Below are 26,209 nucleotides of genomic sequence, written 5' to 3'. Positions count from 1 at the left end.
AGCAGTACATTGCCGCGTGTGAACTGTGTCAGCTTCGGAAGAAGCCCACAATTTTGCCTTCAGGTCATCTGCAGCCGATACCCATACCAACTGACCCGTTTTCCTGTATAGGCGTTGATCTCCTTGGCCCCTTTCCAGTTTCCGCCTCGGGGAACAAATGGATCGCCGTCGCCACCGATTACGCTACTCGGTATGCTATTACCCGAGCCATCCCGACCAGCTGCGCCACAGACGTCGCTGACTTCCTTCTAGAAAACGTAATTCTTTATCATGGTGCTCCTCGCGAACTACTAACTGACCGTGGCCGCTGTTTCCTGTCGCGAGTGGTTGACGAAATTCTCCGTTCGTGCTCCGTCCGCCACAAATTCACCACCGCATATCACCCCCAGACCAATGGCCTCACGGAACGTCTAAACCGTACCCTCACAGACATGCTGGCCATGTATGTGTCTGACGACCATCGAGATTGGGACGTTCATCTCCCCTTTGTCACATTCGCCTACAATTCATCTGTCCATTCTACCGCTGGATACTCCCCATTTTATTTATTATTTGGCCGACAACCGTTACTACCCTTCGACACCTCCCTACCCGCGGCAGACGCCACCAGTACTTACACCAGTGATGCCGTCACCCGCGCTCATGATGCCCGCCGGATAGCTCATGCCAGGCTCTCTGCATCCCAAGACTCCCAAAAGATCCGGTACGACAGCCGCCACCGTGATGTCCACTACACTCCTGGATCTCTCGTTTTGTTGTGGCTCCCGTGCCGTCGAGTGGGCTTGTGTGAAAAACTTTTGCCCCGTTACGCTGGCCCTTACCGTGTTTTGCGCCCTGTGACCGACGTCACCTACGAAGTTGAATATGTGGTTCCGAAGTCCCCGTCCACAGCTCCAACCTCCGAAATAGTACATGTGTCCCGTCTAAAACCCTATTATCAACGTTCTATTTCGCTAACATAGACCGCACCGGGACTGGGCTTTTCCCGTGGGGGGGGGGGGGGGGGGGGGGGGGTAGTGTTACTTAGCTGTATTCGCTGTTCGTGATGAGGATGAAGAAGTGCAACAGACTCCGAGAAGACGACGACGCTGAGTGTCGTGAAATCTGTGCCCTCATCAACGTTAGCTGTGCGGAGAGCTTTCAGACTGTAGATCTCCCACGTAACAATATATTGAAATGTGGATTTAATAGATGGTTTGAACGTTTAGCGCTGGCAGTAATTCGGGCACAGCGGGATCGGAATACCAGCCGCAGGGAACAGCTTCAGCGCGAGAGAGATGGGCGCCGGAGACCAGCGATGGTGGTGATAGTGATGCCGCAGGGTTGTTTCTTCTTCGTCTTCTTTACACCCCCTTTATCGGATTTTTACTTTTTCAATTATTTCAGTTAAATAACCAATTACACACTTTAAAATTTCTTAAATAGTATCATCACGCGTATGCTTTTGATTCCGAGCATCTTGAAACCTTTCAGCCCCCTTTTTCTAATTCTTCATTTTTGGAGTATTTCAATCACGTAATTGTTCAATTACACTCTAAATTTTCTTACTTACAATCATCAAGCATTGACTTCTTGGTCTCAAAATTTTAGCACCTTTGAACCCCAGTTTTTTTTAAGTTTTCACTTCTTCAATTGTTACATAATTTTTGATCAATTAACACTAAATTTTCTTAATTCGCATGAGCAAGCATTGTATTTTCATTGTGACAATTAATTTTGAGACCTTTGAGGCCGAATTTTGCAAATTCTGATTTCTTTTTTTTAGTTCAATTACTATTCTAATTTTTCATAAACAGTACCATCTAGCACTGACTTTTCATTCAGATAATAGGACACGCAAGTTTCTATTTTTCAATTATTTCAACTAATTAAGCGGCAAATTACACTGAATTTTCTAAGTTAGCATCATCAAATTGGTTTTTCTTTCTGAGCGTTTTGAGACTATTGAACAACCCATTTTGCTATTTTTTATTTCCTTATTTAATTGATTAATCACAATGATTCCATTAGCTCGTCATCGCCTATCACACACCAATCAATTATCAATCAGTAGAAGGACATATCGCCATGATACGGTTTTTTATGCAGTCCTCCTTATTTCCCACATGCGATGCCGACAACCATAACTTCTATTACTGCAACGCCGACTGGTTTTCGGCCGAACGAGCTCTATAAGTTATTGCCTAAATACATAAAGCTAGAGTAATATATGTGCCATGTGTTCTTATAGCGCCAGGAACGAGGCAGGTGAATTTTCCCAATGCACTCCGGCATATACACGAGCTAAAAATCGTTCGGAAACAAGGCGCGCAGGCTCTCCGGGCGGCTGAGAGGCGGGTTGACTACATGCACCAGCATGCACCGCGACAGCCGTGGCGTCGTGAAACTGGCCAGTGGGATCTGCCTATTCATATTAGATGCCTTGAGTACCTTGATCGCCTTAAGCCAAAATGGAATATGCACTCACTCACTCACTCACTCACTCACTCACTCACTCACTCACTCACTCACTCACTCACTCAAGTACCATTGGTTATGCGAATGAAGTCTGTACGGTACCATGGCAGTGCTCATTTCCCCTGCTCTGAAAGATAAAAAAAGAAGTTGCCAGAGCTCCCTCTCTCTCCGGAGGCAAAGTGTGATTACGCTAGCTCTGTCCTTTTCCCTCCTTTAAGGAGATATCGCTCTCCCTTTAGGCGGTTACAGAGGCATGACTGGCCACATGCGACGTACTAATCTGGTCAACATTGTGACCAACAGGTGATCGTTGGGAGATCTGTTACGGCATGCCACGCGAAACTGTTCACTTTGGAGGGTTAGTTGAACATCTTCTGCTGTAAACAAAACTTTACTCGCCATATTTGACTTTCTATTGGATTTCTAACGTGTTTATACGGGGAGGGGGATGCTCGATGTGCATTTTGGATTTTTTGGAGCCTTTATTAAAACCTCCGTATCTTTCCAGCCTTGTCGGAATGAAGGTGTTTGTAGAATAAAAAATCGAGTTGTTTGAAGAGTGGGAGACATATACATCCCGATTTGACACTTCGAAGCTTTCGTGGCATATGCACAACAAGGATACACTGCGCACGACCTTGGCCATTTACGTCATGGTCTCGTACTCGGCCAATCAACTTGACAGCCAGCGGTTGTGTTGTGCAATTTACGCTGTTATTTGTGCCGTAAATCTTCGACAGTTTATCTGGTTGCGTCTTCCAGCCAGATCACAAGCGTCCGCTTCATTGGTGCACGCGAGGCAAAATATAAACCATCTGATCAATAAAATGGGCTCCTGCGACATTTTTATGTTCCTCAAAAGCAAGACGCTGTCAAATGAGGGCAGCAGCCATGAGTACTATGCTTTGGGTGAAGAGCTTTTATCACCATAAAATCGTTGTTTTATTCAAACCTTGTGTCACCTAATTAATTGTTATAGCGGGGAGGACTCGACACAAATGCGTGAGTGTGAGTGAGTTACATATATATGCTGCACACATCTTATAGAACAGTTTACAACATACACTGAGGGATGCTAGGCAATGTAACTCTGCGAGCGTACCCAACCTTTACAGTTAATTATCGCCTGACATTCCTCGCAGTGTCCTGTCTCCGGCACAAGAAACTGTTTTTCACGAAGTAAAACGATTTTGAATTAGAAAAAGCGGCACAAGATAGCCAGGGACGATGCACCTGTTGACGAAGCGATGATGAATGCATTATTGGAAACCCACCCGTACGCGCGTTGAATGGCTAATTCTAAATGACCACTACGTTCAAAATATTCCAAACACCACGTATTACAAGAACAAGGATTAGTTACTTATACGGGGAACGGGCAGTAACGTTCGATTAAAGCTTGCGACGTCGCAAACGTAAAGATCACCTCAGCTGAGGCTACGTAAACCCGATATATTTATACGGATTTGCTCACGAAGGAATACTCACATGCCGCCGAAACTTTGTTTAAACAAGCAGGGCGCAGAGGGAGACCTAAAACAAAAGTTTCATTCGAAATCAGGATTCCCGTAACCAAGATTAGCAATGAAAGCCATGTCTAACGTCTGCTGAATTTGTAATGTGGTCTTTCTTGAGGGCGAAGGACTCGTAGCTTGTTCAGAGTGCGCACGGGAGTACCATTTCGGAAAATGTGCTGGAATAACGGAAACGTATTTCAAGGGAAAATCTGAAGCTGCCAAGAAAGCGTGGCGATGCAAAGATGGTCGGAGGTCGTCGTCACATGGTAGCTGCAGTGATTAAAGCAAGACCGAGGCAGATATAAAGGCTATCCTTACATTTATTAATTGGAAGTTTGAAAGCCTATCAGTCTTCGTAACTCAAGTGGAAGCCATAGAAGAATCTATCACGCACATGTCTGCCGTTTGTGAAGATTTGAAAAAAAAATAAAGAAAAAAAAACAGTCGGCGTGCAAAAACGTGAGAATAAAGTGCTCAGAAAGAATGTGCAAGAACTGGAGGAAAGGGATGAAAACAACTTATCAGCTCAGATTCAGCTTCGACGAGAAGTAAATGAGCTTGAGTTTAGGAATAGGCAGCTTAATTCGGAAGTTCATGGTATTCCTTGTCTGAAAGATGAAACCTTGCTCACGATATTGAATGAGATTGCAGATAATATCAAAACGCCTCATCTCGTCGAGCAGGACATTGTCTCGGCACACAGGCTGCCCGCCAAGAAATATAGATACCCGGCATAATCGTGCGCTCACAAGGCAGGGGATCAGGAAATTGTGCAACCTTAAAGACAGTCGGCCGAACATCTTCATCCAAGAAAGCCTAACCAGACAGAATCGACAGCTGCTTCTAGCAACAAAAAAAAAAAAAATACAAAATGGGCGAAAGAGGCCGAGTTCAAATGTGTATGATATACCCATGGAAAGGTTCTTGTGCGGAAGGTGGATGCATAGCCTATGATGTTAGTTTATCGACAAAATAGAAGATTTCAGCAGAGCGCATCAACTATTAGAGTACAGGCTTGTTTAGACGGGAGATGCGCACCCTAGAGAAGAAAGGAAAACCCTGTTTATCCGTGTCGTTGACTATTATGCAGACGGTATCTCTTTGCGGTCTTGCCATGCCCACGGCTCTATCTAGCAGTCAGCCTCCAGTATGTACTGAGTGCCTTAAAATCTCTTTCCTGTTGGTTTGTCCCTCTCGTGTTCTATATTACGTTTAATTCATATTGACAAGGTAGCCTGTTTACAAAAGGCTCTGCATTTCAACAAATAATTGTCCAATTATCCAAGTGGAAACGGTTAGGATTCTATTTTTTCATCATACAGCCTAGCTGCACTGGCACCTCATGGCTAACAGCCATCCGTAAGTCCGCTCACGCTACGCTCCATCTTATCCGCCGCATAACTATGCTTGTGCGCTCGCATGACGTCATGAATGCCATTTTGACTTGCGGAACACAGCTTCAGCCGTGCGGGGCCAGAACTGGCAGCAATAAGCCGACGTATAAAGCATGGAGCCATTTCACCGTGCTGCCGTTCGCCAAAACGATGGCCACTGTGTAATGAGCGCACCACCCCTGGTACCAAATAAATTCCATCCTTGCTTTCTTTTCTTTTTTTCTTTTTTTTGCGCCGCTATCGATACTTGCTATTCAGGAGAAACAGCGCGCCAGCAGCAGGACTGACGAGAGAACACTTGAGAGACCGCACTGACTTAAAATGTATTTATTTATTTATTTATTTATTTATTTATTTATTTATTTATTTATTTATTTATTTATTTATTTATTTATTTATTTATTTATTTATTTATTTATTTATTTATTTATTTATTTATTTATTTATTTACAATGCCATTGTTTAGCATACCGGAGCCCGTTTAAATCGTGGTATTGAGAGTAAATCTTTCAACTGATAGCAAGTGTTGTCTTTTGTCTCTTCTTCCTTCGTCCTTGTACTGGAGCACTGTTCCGCATTAATATCTCAAATCAACGTTCGCGTCAGTTTGTGTTGTTTAGTGGTACTTCCTTGAAGCAATTAATCATGAGTTTTTGCGCATCATCACTATTCTCCGGCCTGTCACACTTTTTCTCGTCGTTCAAGAGTCTGCTAAGCAAAATACAACAACAACGAACTTATCGAACAGCGTGCGTCAAAAAGCTCTTTCAACGTCGTCGGTGAGAAGCGCTTCCTTCCTGGTCGTACTGCCAGCTCGCTGACAATCGCCCCTGTGTTGCCCACTAGTATAAACAGTCACGCCCCTATCTGAAGATTGCACGCTCCACGTCGATGCATCACACACAGCCGCTGCCCGTACAGTTCTTGCCGTCATAATCTTAGACCTCGCGCAACATTCACTGAGTTTTTCAGTGAACAATTTCAAATATACCGAAACATAAGAGTAAGCAATACAGCGGAAATTATTTTTCGGGAAAAAACTGCCGGTAGCGCTGGACATTAAGTACAGCAAAAATCGTACTAATAAAATAGGCAGGTAAGGTAATTTGAACATCTCAATTAGCCAGTACTCGTGGTTAGCGTCAAATCATATTGGGGAATAACGCGAACGAGTCAAAGAACCGAGGAAAGAGAAGACGGCGCGGGCGCCGTCTAACAACTAAAGGTTTATTTCAAAACACAGAAACGATATACGGTGAAAACGCTCGGAGAAAGGCGCTTATCAATGAAGCTATCTCATTTCCCTAAGCAGGTTATGTTGCTGGGCTAGTTGGTAGTTCTCCAGCATTATGGTATCGCAGCGCTGGCAAGCGAGGACAAAAGGACGAGAAATGGACATGTTTTGATCCGCGCTTTATATTTGACAGAAGGGCATCATCGCGCAAGCGCACCTACAAGGAAAATACGACAACCTCAGTAGCCAAGTATTGTTTTTTTCTCGCTGGAAGAAAAGTCGAAAGCCGGGCCACAAAACCAACGCCGCGCACAAGGCAAAAAACTTCATGAGGCTAAAGTTAAAAGCAAGTAAAAGAAATTCATAAATGAGGCAACGATTAACATCCGAAAATTCAATGAGAGCTAAAATCAGGCAAAAGGAGGACGTAAGTGACCCGACAATTAACAGGCCAAAACGAACGAGAGATGTAAGAAATAGGTCATTTACATGGCTTGAGATGCAGAGCAATTATAATGCCCTGGACAAGAAAGTGATCTCTTTTTCTAGGTGGGCTACTGAAGGCACTCTGACGCAGTCTGCTGTCAGGTTGTCAGGGAAGCAAACTTCAATAATTTCCCGTGCCAGCTGGTTCTTGTTTTTTTGCCAAGATTCTGTTATTCGCGAAGTTTGGAGGGCGGCTCTTGCAGGGTGAGCAGTCTCGACAGTGAATGGTCAAGTTGCTAGATCGTCTTTTACGTTCAAGTTATGCTCCTGTAATCTTTTTTTTTTTTTTTTACACAGCCAGCTGTCTGCTCAAAGCACGAAAGAGGAATAGAATAGACGACTACCGTAGTACATGAGACAAGCCGTTCTTTATGCCTTGTTGTGCATTCTTTCCTTCGTTCGGCTGGTTTATTGACGCGTTTACACAAACTGGAAAGGCGGTGAGGAGCGAAAAAAACGACCGCAACTCCTACTTTTTCCCCAATTCTTTTTAAACTGTGGGATACCTCGTGAATGCATTGACTGACGGTGAATTATTTGTTCCAATCTTTTTGTTTCGACGGAATTGACTTTTTGTTTTTGCATGGCGCTGAGAATTTTTGCGGCTATTGAAAAGATGAGTATTGCCGAGTATCCAGATTGAAGCATTCTCTGGGCTTTATTTTGAAAACTTGCTTGTGAAGAGTGCTCGCCGGACTTATTTAACGCATTATTGAAGGCGGCTTGCACCATGTTTATCTTAATTAGCTTGGAATGCTCGGAGTCCTCCTTTCACCTGATTTCAGCTCTCATTGAATTTTTGGATTTTAATCTTTGCCTCATTTATGAATTTCTTTTACCTGCTTTTATAAGTTGTTTGGCGTGTTATTGTTGACCTACTTTATTTTTCATGTGTCTTCACCTTTTCATGATTTTTGCCTTAATCGCTGGCTCTTCCTTGCTATTTTTCACTTGTCATCTTGCCTTGTGTTTTTACTTGATTCTATGCCTTACTCTTAGCCCCGTTAATGTTTTCGTGCGTGGCGTGGGTTTTGTGGCCCGGCCTTTAACTTTTTTTCCTTCTTTTTTGGTGAAAAAAAAAAAACGTGGCTACTGAGATTGTCGTATCTGCCTTTGTAGGTGCGTTCGCGCGATGCATGATGCCCTTCTGTCAAATACAAAGCGCGGAAAAAAACATGCCCATAGTAAAGTTGAAAGTTCAGCGCAGTTGTGTGTGTGTCTCTCGTCCTTTTGTCCTCGCCTGCCAGTGCTGCGATACCATTATGCTCATTTCCCTATAACGTCAAAGACGGTTTTGTCACGTGTGCGGGTTCTTAGTCACGCAGTAAGCTTCAAAAATTTCCGTGGTATATGTGAGTTCACAGCCTACGCTCTCGCGTTATGTCCTTAAAGGCGGAGCTTAATTTTTTTTTTTAGGGGGGGCGGGGGCGGGGGGAGGCCATGAGAGACGCCGTAGGGGAGGACTCCAGAAATTTCGACCAACTTACCAAATTGGGTTCATTAACGTGCACTGACATCGCGCAGCACACGGGCGGATAGCTTTCCGCCTCCACCGAAAAGCGGCCGCCGAGGCCGGAATTCGATCCCACATTCCTGGGCCAGTAGTCTAGCGCCCTGACCATGCACTGCACCACCCCGTCGGCACGAAGCTTAAGTGTCCCCTATATATATATTTTTTTTTTTCACGGGAAATAGGCACTGACTTTAGGTTGCGTGTTTTCTTCCTCCTCATTAGGCGTAAATAATTAGGACATGATCCGCTTTGTAGCATTCGTCTACGATCACTCAGAAATCTTCACGATTAATTTACTGATCTCATGCTGCTTCGTTTCCAACTACCTAACGACGGCTCTGACGTGACGCGAGGCATCAAAAAGCTGCGATAGAATCGCTGCGTATTAATTCCTTGTGGTGGTAGTGGTTATTTATTGTATGTACAAAAGGAAAGAAAAGATGTTTGCCAGCCCCGCTATCGGCTATCTGTCATTCCTATTCTTGAGGCAGATTGACTTGTGCGTTACAGCAAATAAAATCGAGCAAGATATACAATTATACCGGAATTACCGCAAATTTGTTCATGCTTCACGACGCGTCAGAGTCGTCCTTCGATTATCTGAACCGAGACAGCATGAGAGGCGAAATTAAATTGCAAATGATCTAGTGGCCGTCGCCAAACACCAGGAAGTGATTCATCTGTACTAATGTGCTTACGCACTGTTAAAACATGAAAACACATAAATAAGCCGCAGGCCGCCATCATACTGAACACCGAGCTACGCTCCTAGCACGAAATAGCATTGAATATTAGGCTCGTTTTACGCCCTCCCCCTTCCAAAAAGTGGTTGCTCCGAGGGTCGTGAAAAGTCCTCTAGGCCGAGGTAGTGTTCCTGTATATGCCTCACGTGGTGATGGCGCCGCGCCACCTGGGCGGCGGTCTCAAAACGTGCGAGTCGGGGAACAAGTCTGCGCAGAAAACTAAAATTTCACAAAAGTAAACTACCTAACAGCTGCTGCAGAATGTCGCGTTAGACAATAGCTACTTGTCCTGCGCCATTTCTCTTTCTATTCTACTTTTCTTCGTTATTTCCCAAATGAATCGCCCAGACCCTTGATAACTTCGTGCAACAAAAATAATTTTATCTCTGAAAGTCCATTTTTTTAAATTACTTAAAGTCTTCCTTGTAACACCCTGTATATATATATATATATATATATATATATATATATATATATATATATATATATATATATATATATATATATATATATATATATATATATATATATATATATATATATATATATATGCTAACTTTAGTGAAGGGTTAAAACATGGAACATTTGAGATACGCCAGAGAAACAACTTGCATACAGTTACCAGCCATCTAGTGCAACAGAGGCAATTTTTTTGTTTTGCAATGAACTAATTAGTAATTATGATATTTTTTCTAATTTAGAAACTATTGCCTTTGCGCTTAACCTCAGCGTTTGTCCAGTTCCGTTGTCCGTGTACAACTAAGCAGCGCAGCATCAGCCCGGCTGCAGCACCTGCAGGAAATGGTGCCGCGGCGGCGAGTCCTCCCCGAGTACGCACACTCACAATTTCGCAGAGCGCCATTAGGCCACTGAGCGAGAAGAAGTAGCCGAGGTTGTAGAATCGCACGCGCCAGCAGGGCTTGCGGCCGCCGTGCGCCGAGTTGCGCGTCTCGGCCACCGGTCGCTCGCTCATGCTGGCCACGGCTGCCGGATGTCCTTGTCAGCCAGTCTGCACAATGGCACGCACAAATTTGGCTCTCAGCACAGTTTGTCTGAGAGCTTCAGTCAAAGTCGACACGGCTGCATGCTGCTTGTTAGAACAGACGAGGGCACGTTAGTGCTAAAACTATTAACGTCCTCGCTGGCCTAATCGGAAATTCTAATTAGAGAAAATAGGCAGAGAAAAACGTAGGGTTATTTATTTTTAATTTATTTAGCAATACCGTACACCATCGTGAGAGGGTACTCAAAGAGAGCGTGATAGATAAACTTTCATAGACAATAACTGCAACATTGGCAAGCACTAAATACATCAGTGTCGAATAGTATATTCGCTCAAATAATCATCCAGAGTTCATTCGAATTCATACAAGTCACTGTTTTCCACAACACGCATCGGAAGATCATTCCGGTACATCGTTTTAGGGGCTGACCGGTTTTCAAGTTCTTCGCTTAGCCCGTAGCCCAACGTTGGAGGACGTCGGTATTATATCGAAGCTTGTCACGGTGTCGCCGCCCCCGCTGCGTTGTCCGCGCATTAGCCAAAGTATGCAGTGAAAACTGTCACGCTCCCCCGGTAGTCTTATAGACGTCACTTTCGGCTGGTCATCTCAGGCTAACCTCATGTCAGGGTTAATCCTTAGGTTGAGACCAGTGAAAATGTTTCCAACACATGCGCTTCTTCATACGAACATACAAAGAAGCAAATTAGACATGAAGCACCATAACTAAGCTGAGAGCTCTCTTAAACGTGTACATTTGTTCTAATTCAACTGAATAGCCTTCTTGTGAAACAAAATACGACCTGCAGGTGGAATATTTCTACTATTTCTCGAGGAACCAAGGCCAGTAATTCCAAGTGACACCAAACTGTATGTGTGTGTCAGGGGAGGGGGGTGATGAGAGGTGGTCTGGTGCGAATGTGAATGCGTCCAAATCTTGACTGTCCATCCAGATTCAAGGACTTACCGACCTAATTTTGTGGATGAGCCACTGAAATTTCGTGGTGGACCAAGTCCCTTTTGAACGTGGGTCAACTCAATTTTCGAGTTGGGCCAATTCAGTTTTAAAGGTGAGCCATACAAATTTTGGGGGTGGGCCAGGTCCGTTTTTGACGTGGGCTAACTCAATTTTCGAATTGGGTACAGTCAATTTTGAGGTTCGTCTAACCAAATTTCGGATGTGCACCAAGTCCTTTTTTGAAATGAGCCAAAACAATGTCGAGAATACCTTAATCGGAATTTATGGCACGGGTCAAGCCGATCCTCAACCAAGCCGAACTAGACTTGTCAGCGCCCAAATCCGTTCAGTGCTGTTCCAAGGTTAAAGTTCAGGGGGACCATGTCATATCCTAGACTACGCAATGGGACAGCCCCAAAATTTGAAGTTCGCTCGGTACACTACCATGCCCACCCATTCTTTCACTGTGTCTGGTTGGGCTTCATTTTCTTCACGGCAGACGTGGGCGAAATCACTGGGGGTAGGTTAAAAGTGCATTCCTATCAAAAGCGCAGTAATTGCCTCACTCAGAGCGGAAACCGCGCTGTGAGAGAAAAGAAGTCGGGGTTAAATGAATGAGGGAGGGAAGAATCGCTTCAGTGAAAGACTCCGAAATATTTATGACCTCATGGGATATTTAAATATTCCCTGGTATCTCAAAAGATGTTAAACTGAAAAAGAGTGTTAAACTGCCCAAGAATACGTTGGTGGCATTTCTTAAACGTATGTTCTCTGTATACTCAGAGGGCACCTTTAAGAAATACTAATAGCTCACGTCTATCGACTAGTTGCACACAATTTGCTTTATGAGGTACTCGTTCACTGCCATCCTCATTTGATCCTCAAATCCATATTTGTGTCTTTCCTTTCCTCGGACACCCCTACATCCTCACTGTGGAAAATAACTGTTAAAACAGAAGCTTGGGCACGTTGTTAATCCATTGGGTAGAACAGCGCGATAAACGACAGGGACTGAGGTGCATGCCTGCATCCATATATATGAACACGTTCACACAATAAAAGAAACAAGAACAAATAAACAATACACCAGAAAACGTAAGATATGCGATAGAAACATGTGTCATCCAGAATTTCACAACGCGTCATTTTCTCGTGTTCATAAATATTACTTCACGTTCCGATAACGCTATAGACGGGCTGCTGATACAAGTTTCTTTTGTCCTGTTGATTTCTTTTACTTCTAAAATTTCCCGAACTGTCTGGTCATTATGCCTATTGATTATGTTTACTTCCTCTAGAAAGGGCTGGTAAGCGTCGCTTCTACAGTCCCTGCAGTGTATGCCCATAGTTTCTTTTGCCGTACCAAAAACATTATTGTGATGCTCCATTAGTCTTTCGTTAATACAACGTCTTCTCAGGCGAGCATGAAGAGCTCATCCATTAACCAGCGGACAAAAGAAAATATAGCGGTCATTCCGTACATTCATCACCTCTCGCACAGACTAAAACGTATAGGAAATCGGGCAGGTGTGAAAGTTGTGCTTTCGGCTCCCGATAAATTAGGAAAAATGTGCAAAAAAGTTAATGGTACGAGAAGCATTGGTCAGGGCTGTACCATAAAACACAAAGACCCTTATGTGGTTTGCCAGAAGGGGGTAGTGTACTCTGTTCCACTGTCTTGTGGAAAACATTATGTCGGACAGACGGGACCTTGTATTAAAGAAAGACTAATGGAGCATCACAATAATGTTTTTGGAACGGTAAAAGAAACTATGAGCCTACACTGCAGGGACTGTAAAAACGACGCTTACCAGCCCTTTCTAGAGGAAGCAAAAATAATCAATAGGCATAATGACCAGACAGTTCGGGAAATTTTAGAAGCAAAAGAAATCAACAGGATAAAGGAAACTTGTATCAGCAGCCCGTCTATAGCGTTATCGGAACGGGAAGATTTATGAACACGAGAAAATGATGTTTTGTGAAATTCTGGATGACACATGTTTCTCTTACATATGTTATGTTTTCTGGTGTATTGTTTATTTGTTCTTGTTTCTTTTATTGTGTGAGCGTGTTCATATATATGGATGCAGGCATGCAGTAAACGTCTCAGTTGAAAGTCAGCGCTCGTCTTGTTGTCTTCCTTCGTCCCTGTCGTTTTTCCGCTGTTTTACAAAATGAAAATAACTGTCAAGGGCGCAGATGCTCGAACTTGTTGTTGCGTCGGGCCTGTTATGGACGGAAAACAGCTAATAAAGGAGGGAACATGCTGCGTTAGGCGGGTCACTGACTGAAAAGAGCTAATAAAAGAGGGAATATGCATACATGAACGTTAAATTTTTAAGTCTGGTTTGGTTTTGTGGGGTTTAACGTCCCATAAGGTAATCCATAAGGTAATCATAATTCTTCCATAAGGTAATCAGTGCGTGGGGTTATAACATTTGATTTTTTATTGTGGCGGGTAGTGCATGCTGCGAAGCTCTCTTCTAACGATGATAATCCTTGTAGAAACATTTGGTAGTCCATTAATTCGAGTTTGAAGGAGTCTGTTAATTTATAACTATAAAGATTTTATACTAGCGCTACTCCGACTTTTTCAAAAAGGCTCTGTGTATGGCTGTATATGGCAAGTCATAAATGATCGTAAGAAATATTGTTTCAAGAATTAATATTTTTTGCAAATTTGTGTGCTTGCTTGTCCCCGAAACTAGAAAACGGTAACTTAGATGGGAATAAGGCATATAAAGAAGCATTTTTACCTGAAATAGCAAATATGTTCTGAGACGTGATACGGGCGCCAACGAAGCGAGATAACCGCGTTGCTACAGAGTCAACATAGACGACAACATATTCTTAGAGAAAGTTATACCTAGAGTTTTGGTTGGTTGGTTGGTTGGCTGGTTGGTTTGTGGGGTTTAACGTCCCAAAGCAACTCAGGCTATGAGAGACGCCGTAGTGGAGGACTCCGGAAATTTCGACCACCTGGGGTTCTTTAACGTGCACTGACATCGCACAGCACACGGACGCCTTGGTTTTGAATTTATTAGTTATTTGTAGTTCTTTCTCTCCGAACTTCAATATTAAAAGGATGATTGGCTGTTTTGATTATGGTTGAAATAAAGCTGCTTTTGTTTTAGTCATAATAATTCTTACTTGGTTTGCTACTGACCGCCTTCTAAGTTTTGAAAGGAAATATTTTGCTTCATTTTAAAGTGGGTTATAATCAGCAGAGGACAGAAAGATGCTGGCATCATCCGCATAAGGAAAATACTTTGGACCAACAGAAATTATTTTAAGAATAATAATAAAAACAAGAGTGGACCTAAATTACTGCACTGGAGAACCAATATATTGATTGGCCTTAATTCAATTTGATAGGATTCAATTTTAACAAATTGCTGTCTATGGTCAAGATATGACTGAATAAGTTGCAAGAAATGTCCACGAATGCCAAAAATGTCAAGCTTTTTCAAGCTGTCTGTCATCATCAATGCAGTCAACAGCTTTAGAGAAAGCTGCATATATGCCAATTATACACATTCTTTTATCAAACTGAGATAAAATAAATTATTTTGCTCAAGTAAGGCCAACTCTGTAGATTTGTTCGTCCTAAAAACATATAGTGCAAGTGAGATTAAATTATGTTTGTCGAAAAATACGTGAGATTTGTATATGAAAACGTTTTTCTAATCCCTTTGAAAGTACAGAGACAGTGATTCATGCCATTCACGTCACCCTTCTTAAACAGAACAGTTATTTTGGCAATTTGCATTCGCTTCGGAAATGAGGCGCTCGATAAACAGAGGTTAAAAGGGAGAGTTGAATAAGGACACAGAATATCAAGAACAAATTTCATGTGCGAAATTGCATATATTCCACATCGCAGCTAGAATTGTTTTTACGTGAAGGAAAGACCGCCACCACTTTCGCCCTCTATAGTCGTGCTGTTCCTTCACATTATATCTGCATTACATTAAAGCCTTTCTCGACACTGCCGCTTCAGCTACGCTTTTCCACATCGCGTATTGCGTTTTTAGTAAGACTTCAGGCGATTACTTAGCGGATGACTGTGGGCCATTCGCCGAGCCGGAGACCCATAACACAGGCGTTCCCCAGGCCGAGCTCATCGAAGTCTATTGCCCGAAGCATCCAAATAATCTCGAGCGTGCATAAGCGCGCGGCTCAAGCGACTCAAGTACGCATACTTAAGTGGAGTCTTCCGAGTATTTTTTTTTTTCATTTGTGCTGCTTTCAAAGCCGATCACGCAGCGCGAGTACGCAACACGTCCATTATCGTCGTTTTCCGCGCACATCCATTAACCGCCCGCGGCAGCATCGGCAGATGGGCTGCTTGGGTATTGGGATCGCCCGATGCTGTAATGACCTCTAGTGGCGACGCGAGGTTTTAAGTGTTTCCGTCGTGGACACATTTCATTGCCTTCCTACCGTTTCGAAGCCTCGTAATGAAGCGTTGTAGCACAACGATCGTATTGTCGGCGCGAATATTACGGCGGCAATGGGCCACGCAAGATCATCATAGCCATTCAGTGCGGCCCGTTATCGCAGTAGCCATCTTTTAACCTATATGTGCTCAGGGTTAACCATATACGTTGCATCTGTGGTGCCTAGTCGATACGTTTACCGGGTTATCGAGACGGAAAAAAAAAAAAAAAGACCACTACCCGAAGGCTGCAAGGCGGTACAGCTCGCAGGTGCACAGGAAGACAAATGGTCCGCGTTGTGTCGCATTCATTCGATGACGATAGGATCTCGATTGCGTTGTAAACTTGCGCAAAAGCGCGAGGGCCAAGAGAAAATTGTTTTTTATTTTCAACCTTCATCGCAGCGTTCGCGCTACAAATTTCACAAAAATACCGCTTACGCTTGGCCTGCCTAGTCCAATCACCAAAGTCGTCAGTTCTTCGTGTGTGCCGCAACAACCAATTATATCTATTTTTACCAATACTATTATCGATAGTTCACTTCGTTCACTGTACACATTTTATTTTGGATGGCCCATGACCACAGACACGGCTATAGAAGCAACTGACACTGAGCGTTCTCCCCGAGAGATTCCTTGGTACAGAAGCTGATATCTGTTATACAAAATGCGGGACGGTAGAACGGATTCATTCCAATCAGAGAAGCACTAAAGTAGCCTCTCAAGAACGTTGAAACTATATCTTAAAAACGGACGCTATTCGTACAAATGAATAAAACTGACACATATGTGATACTTGAGCATACAAAACTCCACGAATGGCTAACTTTAAGTGGAAGCATACGTATAAAACTTCGAGGTCAGTTAGTGAGCTTTCATTGCTGCATATGCACCTGTAAATCTGTGCCATCTAGTTTTAAATTAACAGCTATCCTTGACAACTTCGGGGCACTATTTGCACAGGTAAGCGCATAAAGTACAAATTTCACAGGTCAGTTAAAAAACGTCAGACGATTAATCCGATTCACGCGCATGCATATACGCGAGAGCGTTACTAGTATTTCTACAGCATAATACACGATTATTTTAAGCCTATGTCAATAAATGGCGAAGACATTAATTCTCTTTTCTGAATTATTTATTGCATGGCGGAAATATTCATTTAGGTGCCAAATTGGATGTCTTGTAGCCGTCGACATTTCTTTGGGGTGAATGTTACGAGCTGAGTATGGTATCATAGTGCCCTTGTGATAAAAAAAAAAAGTGGGTACTCCCATGCCACCTCCCAAAGGCCGGTTCGTGATAATCCTGGGCGGTGAGGCTCCAAATGGGATTCCAAGCGTCCCTTGTGTTTTGTTCCCACCTCACCGTTCCACATGAAAGGAGCTGCGCCAGCTCCTTCCAGCTCGACTGTGCCAGCTGATACCGTGACGTCATGCCGACCAATCCCGCGTTCAGCGACTTCTCTGAGCGAAAGAGAAGTGAGGGCCGGCGCGTCATGGCTCCTCCGACCTATCAGTGTCCCTTCATGTCACCTGCAGTCTGCAGCTACCACCTACCAGATGGCACGCTCATCATTTTCGATGCTGTTATGCTTCAGACGGGGATGGGGTAGCAAGGGTCCTGTGTTTCTCCCCTACCAACTACCCCATGCGAAAGGCATGCCCGTGAGTTTTCAAACATGCTAAGATGCAAACGGTCGCAGCTGCCGACACCACACAGACGCCGCCGACGGGCAGATTTTCTCGACAGGGGGTGCTGACGTTCTCGCGTTAAAATAAAAATGTTAGGCCTTTTATAGCTATCACACAGAACAGACTAAGAAATAGTTCATAACTGAATGAATAACACGAACAGCACTTCTCAAACCAATTTTGTTGTTATTGCGTGGTTATTATGAAATAAAAATAGGAAGCAGAGACTTTTTGTTGATGCATTAGCATAGCTGCATGCTCTCAGTGAGTGCCCAGAATGACTGAAGCCTTCAATGCAGAAAAACACAGCTTGCACATTCAAAGCAAACACATACTATACAAGTTTAGATTAATGGGTCAATTGATGGCCCATTATTCGAAAAGATTTAGCGCAGACACAAGAACAGAGAGAGGACTATACACCCCAGCGCTCATGATGTGCACTCCTCATTCTGTTTGTTTGTTTGTTTGTTTGTTTTTGTCTGTGCTAACTCTTTTCTAATAATGTGCCATTAGCTTTACTTGATACGTTTGAAACACAATAGAGAAAAACTTTTCGTGCTGCTCCTCATTCTAAATGTTCCTCTCGTACGAAAATCTAAAAAACGCGGCGTTGTCAATTAATTCCTGATAAGTACTGTCACCACTACGTGACAGTACCTATCGGGCACCTATTGGCAGCGCCGCATTTTTCTCCGTTTTCTAACGACAAGATGCCTCCTCGAGGAGTTAAAATAGTGGCATAGAATTATATGTGTAAAACTGTCCGGGATGTCATTCCTAGAATTGTGAGTTGACTAAGTCGCAACAGGAATAAAACAGAAATAAATTGCTTAATTTCGTAATTATTGTATGTGCAGACTTATTTCTTTTTATTTGAATATTGTCCCCCCAAAAAAGCATTGTGCCGCAGGTGATTTTGCAACGTCGTCAGGTCTATTTCAGTCAAAGCATGAAAGCGCCTCAGAAATTCATGGTCCTTGTCCAGAAGCATCACTATAACTCCACCAGCTCATCTCATTTTCGATGTGGGGCGGCGGAAAGATACCAAGTTCGAGGAAGGTAGAACATCAGCACCTTTCGCGCACGTGGTTACAGAAGAAAGTCTATAATGATCTGATTATTCCGATCTTCAGGACTCTGTTCACACTTAGCTATACGTCAGTTCTTTTTTTGAAAATGATGATATGCCTGTGTGATGTAGAGCCCTATCTGAATTTGAAACTACGCAAGCATCAATGCATCTGAGAAGCATAACACAGTGCATCCTTGGACCCCGCCGTAGGGGTGCAGTGGTTAGTGCGCTCGACTGCTGTGCCCAAGGATGCGGGATCGAATTTCGGCCTCGGCGGCTGCTTCTCGATGGAGGCGAAAAGCTAGGCGCCCGTGTGCTGTGCGATGTCAGTGCACGTTAAAGAACCCCAGGTGATCGAAATCTCCGGACTCTTCTACTACGGCGTCTCTCATGACCTGAATCGCTTTGGGAAGTTAAACCCCACCATCCAAACCAAATTATACAGCCTTGGCAGATGTTATAGCATACGCGTCATTTTGAGATGCATTGCACTCGAGCAAGGGGATGTCTGGGGGTTTGGGAGAAAAATTTTTGGGCGTGCTACTATCCCCAGAAACGTTGCGTGGTTAAAAGCGATGGTTATTTTCCCGGTGCTTTATATATTCCTGTTTATTCAGATTGGTTTTCATTTTCGGAATCCTCCTTGTTCGATGATACCTACGATGGAATTGATAATCTACTGTCATGCCGAAATTTTGTTATCACTGAGGCACATGTGCGTTAGATTATGAGCCCTTTGTATCAGCTAGCAAGGTTATCATATTGTTCTTGTTCTACTATACTTCGTCATCCTGTTCGTCTTCCGATGCCCGTCTGCGTGATACGGAAAAGAAATCCTCGCACTTACAAGGCATGCAAGTTTTGTGCCATTTATGCGTAACAGCATGCAGTTTACGCTGCTTAAGACGTGGATATTCTTCGTTACTATCCACGCCAAAGCCCTACTCTGCAGACACAGAATATAGGCACGAGAGTAGCATGCAAACTATATATAGGAAGTATTTCCAAAATTCAAGGAAGTAAAATGTCACTCACGCTTTTCAAAGCAGATGTGCAGCGAGGTTCGCCAGCCATCCAGAAGCTATAAGCTGAGGTGTCGGCTGCCGGTGCAGGGTCTGTCTTGGCTTCGGCATCCCGGCGCTCGAACCCGGCAGTCGCCGTTGGCGCGAGTGTTACCCATCAAGGACAGCAGGGTAACCCGACTCGCGACGCAACGAGGCACAGGCCACATGCGTCCGCCGGTTCATTTGGACTGTCTCTGTTTTCCTTTAGTTTCTTTTTTTTTTTTCTCACTTTCCGCTCCTACCGATAACACGTGCACAGGCTGCTCTCGGTTCAAAGAAGGATGTTGCCAGCGTGAATGAATAACTGGCCACGCATTTGGCTCCATCGCTGGCACATTCTAACCGCGATCTGTGGCTTTCTCTCCTGCCCACCAACACAGTGGTCACCTTGATCATTTTGGGCTTAGTCTCGCAAAGCTCCAAGTTGCGGTCATCCTCGTAAGTTTTCTTTAAGGAGCCCCACGATGGCCAAGGAATGCGCGCAGTCGTGTGGGAACGCGAACCGCAGCCATCACGGTAGTGCTTACAAGAATACGCGCGCTGTGCAGGCTTGCACTGCCTCCATGACTGCTTTTTTTTTTTTTGCTTCATTTTGTCAACAACTAGGACATACTCGAACATATTATCCCTTTAACGTCACTATAGCTCAGTAAGGAAGGACGCAAAAAGCCTCTAGTTTCAGCTTTCGTTGCTGGTGCATAACTTTTGGTCTGTGTCAGGCCTCACTCCGTGAAAACGGTCGCAGACCTCCTTTAACTTCGACCTAACGCATAAAAAAATTAGAGCTCTGAAAAATATAAACCCTGAACGACGAGGCCACTAAGTTCGCATGATTATGTATATGAGCGCTTGATGAAACCAATCGCCTGGTTTAATGACAAATGGCCCTGAGCTGAGCATTAAATATTTTGCATAATTTATTTTTGTTAATTAACTAAGCCAGCTCTAAATCATTGGTTCAAGTTACGAGCATACATACATACCTACATTCATTCATTCATACATACATACATACATACATACATACATACATACATACATACATACATACATACATACATACATACATACATACATACATACATACATACATACATACATACATACATACATACATACATACATACATACATACATACATACATACATACATACATACATACATACATACATACATACATACATACATACATACATACATACATACATACATACATACATACATGCATGCACGCATACATGCATACATACATATCCCTTATTTGAACCAAATGCACAAAAAAGCGGTGCAACGCAGCTTGGTGAAACCAATGGCATATCGTCCGCGTTCGCGTAATATAGCGCTCCTCAGGGTATTTTTATATATAAGAAACTTTATCGCTCACTACTTGTTGCAGGCTTGCATTGTGCAGTGCGCATGGGCATATTAAATGCGTGTTTTTTTTTTTTTTTTTTTGGTTTGAGGGCTCACTTTCTCCATACGCAAAGTGTTAACCTAGACATCAGTATGTGTTGCGGGTCTCACAGAAGCGAACAGCCCACCTTCGTGCAGTCGAACAAACTATCGAGGAGACCTTTCTTCGATGCAACCCGCTCTGCAGGTGATCGAGGTCGGGGAATACCGGCTGTGGCCTGAAAACGAATCACACTCAGTACAACACATATTTAGGCTGAACCTCGTCTTGGCAACGTTCCAGCGAGCGACGAACGCACTCGCGTGGCAGGCCGCGTGCGGCGTGTTGCAGGCCTGATCTGAACGCGCTATCCTTTTCCTCTTCGAAATGACGCCAAGACTGCGCCTTCGGCGGCACGTCCTTGGCGGCCTGGTGAGCGACGGGAACCCGCCAACTCCCGAGCACCTCACAGCGACAGACACTCGAACCTTTGATGGAGGTTGTGCAATGGCTGCAGACGCCTCGCGTCACTACGTTTGATCATTCCTTTCGACTCGCGCCGCAACTTCTATTTGTCTGCGAGCGGTTGCTGTTTGACGAACAGAACCCGTTCCATTAAGCATACCAGCAAACAAACACTGAGCACCAGAGAATGGCCTTAATACAAAAATATAATTTATACCCATTTCAAGCAAAGCAGAACGATATTGCCGTAAACAAGACGACGCCAAAGATGACGATTGGGGCAAGGCTGGAAGAGAAGGAAGATTCAACGCAAGATTCTTTCCGATTGACCATTAAACCATTCTATCTTTAGGCCCTTCTTGATGTTCTATCGAGACGACACTGGTGGGGGTGCGGGGTATGCATAGGACTAGTTCCAGAAGTCCACAGCGTATCCCGGACGTCGACGCGCCTGTCCATCGCGCTAGCCGCCTTCTAAGCCTAGCCCCGGAGTACAACCACCTGTCGAGCGACTTTTCAAACGTCGCAGTTCGCTAGGTCTCCCTAAAACCCCTTGATGTTTTGAAAGTAGCGACACTCTCCTCCTTCGCGGCGCATTCCTCCTCGTTTCTCCTCGCCCGCCAGCCGCCCGCGCTGCACATGGCACTCTTTTTCACCCAAGCGCCCGCCGGCCAGCCGCGCCTTTGAACGCTGGCGTGCTTTTTAAGCACCGTTTACAGCTTCGGTAGTGAAAGTAATTCTCATAAACGGTTACCCAAGCGATTAGAATGCTGAGAAAAAATTCTGTGGATTTTTTTCTTTTTTTTAAGGCACTTAATTTCTAAATATTTCCCAGAAGAAAACATTCTTCTGCGGGTGTCATTTACGAAAACCGTCTCTGAAAGGAGATGTGATGTTTTGCGGCGTGTAATCAACTAAGTAGTGCTCCAGGCATAAGTTAATGCGTATTAAGCTTATCAGTGCAAGACATCTAACGGTTTGCTAGTGTTTATGGCGGCGTACAATAAATTAGTTGTAAGTGCTGTGCAAGACGATGTGTTTAGTTTCCTGATGTGAACGCAGGTGCATGCAGTGAGATGTGCGGCGCAGAAGTGATGGACTTAAAAAAACTTACAAAACTGACAGTTCAAAACACAACACAAAAAGCAAGCACAATTGTACAAAATCAATATCACGCTATGAATGAATCGGTTTAGTGCGGCTGAAAAATGACCAACACGGTACCAAGCATGAACTGCTTACGATTTCCAGACATGTAATGAAGCCGATGCTACGTGGTGCAAGGGCCAGCACATTATATGGAGCCGAAACTCTCCAGTAAAAGGAAGTTCAACGCACGGAACGCAGTTTTCTTTAACGTTTATTGTCTCTCCTTCACCCTTTGTGGACGTTCTGAAGTTTTTTTTTTCTTGGTGCACTTTACCATTGAGCCCCTTAAGTTTTATGTTGCAGTAAATTGAAAGCGGATTGAAATAAAAAAAGTCTTTTCTGTTGTGAACAAAATTTATTTCGACATGAAAAGCGAAATCCTCACGTTAGATATTAACTACACAGTGGCTGTAAAATTTTAAAATTTATCCCAGGCAGTGGCTTGCTGCTTATGAAAGATATTTGTTTTAAAAGTATCACATAAAGGTCCTTTGCTTCGCAAGCATGAAGCGTCTACACATCATTTAATGCTTGAAACAGCAGCGCGCATGCCAATGCTTTTACTGGCACATTTGGAACTATCAATGGAAGATCTTTTAGCCGCTTCACTTTTAACTAAAATTTCCACGCGCCGTTTGCCGAATATTTATGTCTTCAAGTAAGTTATGGCAAGAAGGAAAGCATGTCTGCGAAGTTACGCTTTGGGTAATGGCTTCACCTCCGACTCATGTACAGAATTACGGATTAGCTCTTCCTTATTAGTGCGGAAGTAGTTCTCTGCTATTTTTATCACTTCAATCACCCCTTGCGATGGAGTGGTCAAAGACTGCTGGTGCTTTGAAAAGTTTTTGAGCTCTATCAGCGTCGTAGAGCTGTCTCGTTCAATCAGAGAATTATAGCAATTCTCACACTGTACTCGCTTCACAAGTTTTGAAGCAACGTAGCCTGCTAGGTACGTTAATGACTGCTCTATTTCAGGGCTCAGGTCAAGAATATCATCGGGCGCTTGAATAGCATCTGTGTCGCTTCTTGCTTCACTTGTGTCGCGTAAATGTAATAGTAAATAATCTTCCTCCTCGGAGTAGCTTCCTGATTTGCTAGGCTTCAAAAATTGACCTAGTGTTGCGTTCCTTAAGCTACATTTAAACTCATATAGTCTCGCGATGGGGTTTTTGGCGCTTAATGTAGAGAAAAAGTTTTCAAGCCCATCCTGGCCTAACCTGCTCAGGAACACATAATGAAAGTTGTACGTTGTGAGAAGGACGTCTTGTACTTCTAGTGCTGTTATTGTCGCTAGTATAATTCCCGATTGTACAGGCTTCCAGACAGCATTTTTTTCACGTCCAATTTGAATTTTAGAGAAGAGCTCGATTATCATTTCCAAAAATGCTACACTGGAGTCATACTCCTCTTGAACTGCGTGGCTAAAAGCTAGCTTTGTTGTCCGTGACGTGATCAGGCGAAACCACCTGAACACGGTTTCGATAAACCATGCAGTAGTAAGAGCGTTTCTCGGAATTTTTCCTCTGTCTTGAAGCAAGCGCAAGCCTGAAGCTGTGAAAATGGAAAAAGCTGGGCCTACCTTCATTTTATCGTAGTGGCTTGGATCAAGACAGGAAGCATTTAGGTGCGGGGCAAGTTTTATATCATCCGTTTCATCGTGCCTTACAAGTGCTTTAATGAACTCAAAATTCACGACATTAGTTGGCAAGTTATGTTTTTGCACAACTTCTTCGGGAAGGTAGATGAGGTGCCCTTAAGTCAAATGATTTCTAAGATTTTTTAACAAGTGAGGTACATCGCAAAGAAAAACAACGTGCGCAAGGTCTCCTTTGCTTGAGTGGGTGAAAAATGGCGCGCGAAGAACGATAAGCTTCACAAAGAATGCAAAAAGCGCGCGTGTAACCATGGCGACCCCGGGGACAGCCAGAGTGACCAATTAGCGCGAAGCGGAACGCGCCGGGCGTCGCGCAGAGGTGCCCGTCGCGCGGAGATCTGAATCCGAGTAGGTGGCGAGGAGGTGAGGAGAGGAGGTGATGCGGCGGCGGCAAAGTACAAAGCGTGGCGGTACTTTCTCTTTATCGAGGGACTTTAGGTCTCCCAAGCCATGGCACACTCCACCCCTGCGTAGGGTATGCTGCTGGGCTAGTTGTTGGTGGTTGTCAAACATTATGGTGTCGCAGCGCTGGCAGACAAGGACAAAAGGACTAGGGACACACACAACTGCGCTGTTGTGTGTGTCCCTAGTCATTTTGTCCTTGCCTGCCAGCGCTGCGACATCATAATGTTTGACTTGCACCCCTACGCCGATGACTCTTCACAACACCAAGGTGACAGAGCGCTTCTGGCTGGACCAATTTGAAAGGGTTACAAAGTTCAACCAGTGGAGCCCGGACCAGAAGAAGCTTTATAGCGTTTATTTTGCCCTTCAGGATAGTGCGAAAGCTTGATTTTGAAAACCACGCGACCAGCTTATCCACGAATGACTTTCGCCGCCAGTTGGTAGACACTTCTGTGAGTACTGATCGAAGAGACAATGCGCTGCGCCTGCTTGAAGTGCGCGTTTGCGGAAGATATGGCTCGCCGTTTTCGCCGTGACGACCCTGGTATGAGTGATCTAAGGAAGCTACGGCATCTTATGCACGGTGTCAAAGAGCAGGTGTTTGCTGGCTTGGTACGCAACCCACCTAAAACCATGATTGAATTCGTTAAGGACGCTACTGCTATAGAGCGAACCCTCTGAGACCAGTGCCTTCAGTACAACCGACCCGTCAACTGGGCTCCGACGACTGCGACGGCGCTGACTGCAACCGATAGAACTACGCTTCGATACCTGATTAGAGAAATTATCCTTGAGGAGCTGCAACGAAATGCGTCTACGAAGGCTCAGTCATCAGAGGCCCTAATAGAAGTTGTGCGGAATGAAATTCAGTACGCCCTATTTCGCCCCGTCGACAACGCGGTAGCCATTTCCGAACCGTACCCGCTCCACAACCGGTCAGCTACACGGCCGACATTCCTGCACCTTACCACGGCAACCCGAGAGCTATGCGACATTCCTTCGTCGCCCGCCGCCACACCACGCCCTACCGAGCTCTCCGAGCCGTCAGCAGACGCAATTCTTCCAGGGGCCTCAGTGGGCACCTTCCAGACACTCTCAACCGCGCCAAACTGACATGTGGGGCTCAGTTATGACAGCCAACCACTCTGCTTCTACAGCGGACAACCTGGCCATGTGTATCGGTACTGCCACTACCTTTTTACCTGCTTCTGCTCGCCACCATTCCAAATTGAAGACCTTCCGCTCAGCAGGAAAGTCGACTCACCGGGCTTAATTCCGCCGCCGCTTTCTGTTTTCACTGCGTTATTCTTCGCCGATGCGTCATAGTGTTGCTGACGTTAGCGGACGGTGGACCCCGAGCCCTCGCCGGGAAATCTAACAGCCACAACCTCGCGAGGGGAGGTTGCAACCACTCGGAAAGTTCCAAAGCCCTCACTACTGCCGCAACTGTCGACCTAAACCCGTGATTCTGACGACGCTGTTCACTTTGACGTTGTCACACTACCGCCTGAAATGGCGCCTACATTGCCACTGAAAATGCCGCACCAGGGGAGCAGCCCCGACGA

General features: G+C 44.5%; 1 protein-coding gene across 1 annotated transcript in view; it reads right to left on the bottom strand.

The window, feature by feature from the left end:
• The window catches only part of LOC146203363 (uncharacterized), a 196,644-nt gene extending 176,896 nt beyond the window's left edge, over positions 1-19,748 (bottom strand). Inside the window, exons 1-2 of the mRNA XM_084585538.1 lie at positions 19,546-19,748; positions 10,189-10,353 (exon numbers count right to left, since the gene is read on the bottom strand). Of these exons, the coding sequence (XP_084441664.1) occupies positions 10,189-10,317 (129 nt within the window). The 5' untranslated portion in view covers positions 10,318-10,353; positions 19,546-19,748. The remainder of the gene's footprint in view (positions 1-10,188; positions 10,354-19,545) is intronic.
• Positions 19,749-26,209: the final 6,461 nt, after the last annotated feature.

This window comes from Amblyomma maculatum, chromosome 1 (genome assembly GCF_055883805.1).
Source record: "Amblyomma maculatum isolate TAMU_Amacu chromosome 1, ASM5588380v1, whole genome shotgun sequence".
Classification (NCBI taxonomy): Eukaryota; Metazoa; Arthropoda; class Arachnida; order Ixodida; family Ixodidae; genus Amblyomma; species Amblyomma maculatum.
This window is presented reverse-complemented; position numbering and strand designations above follow the sequence as displayed.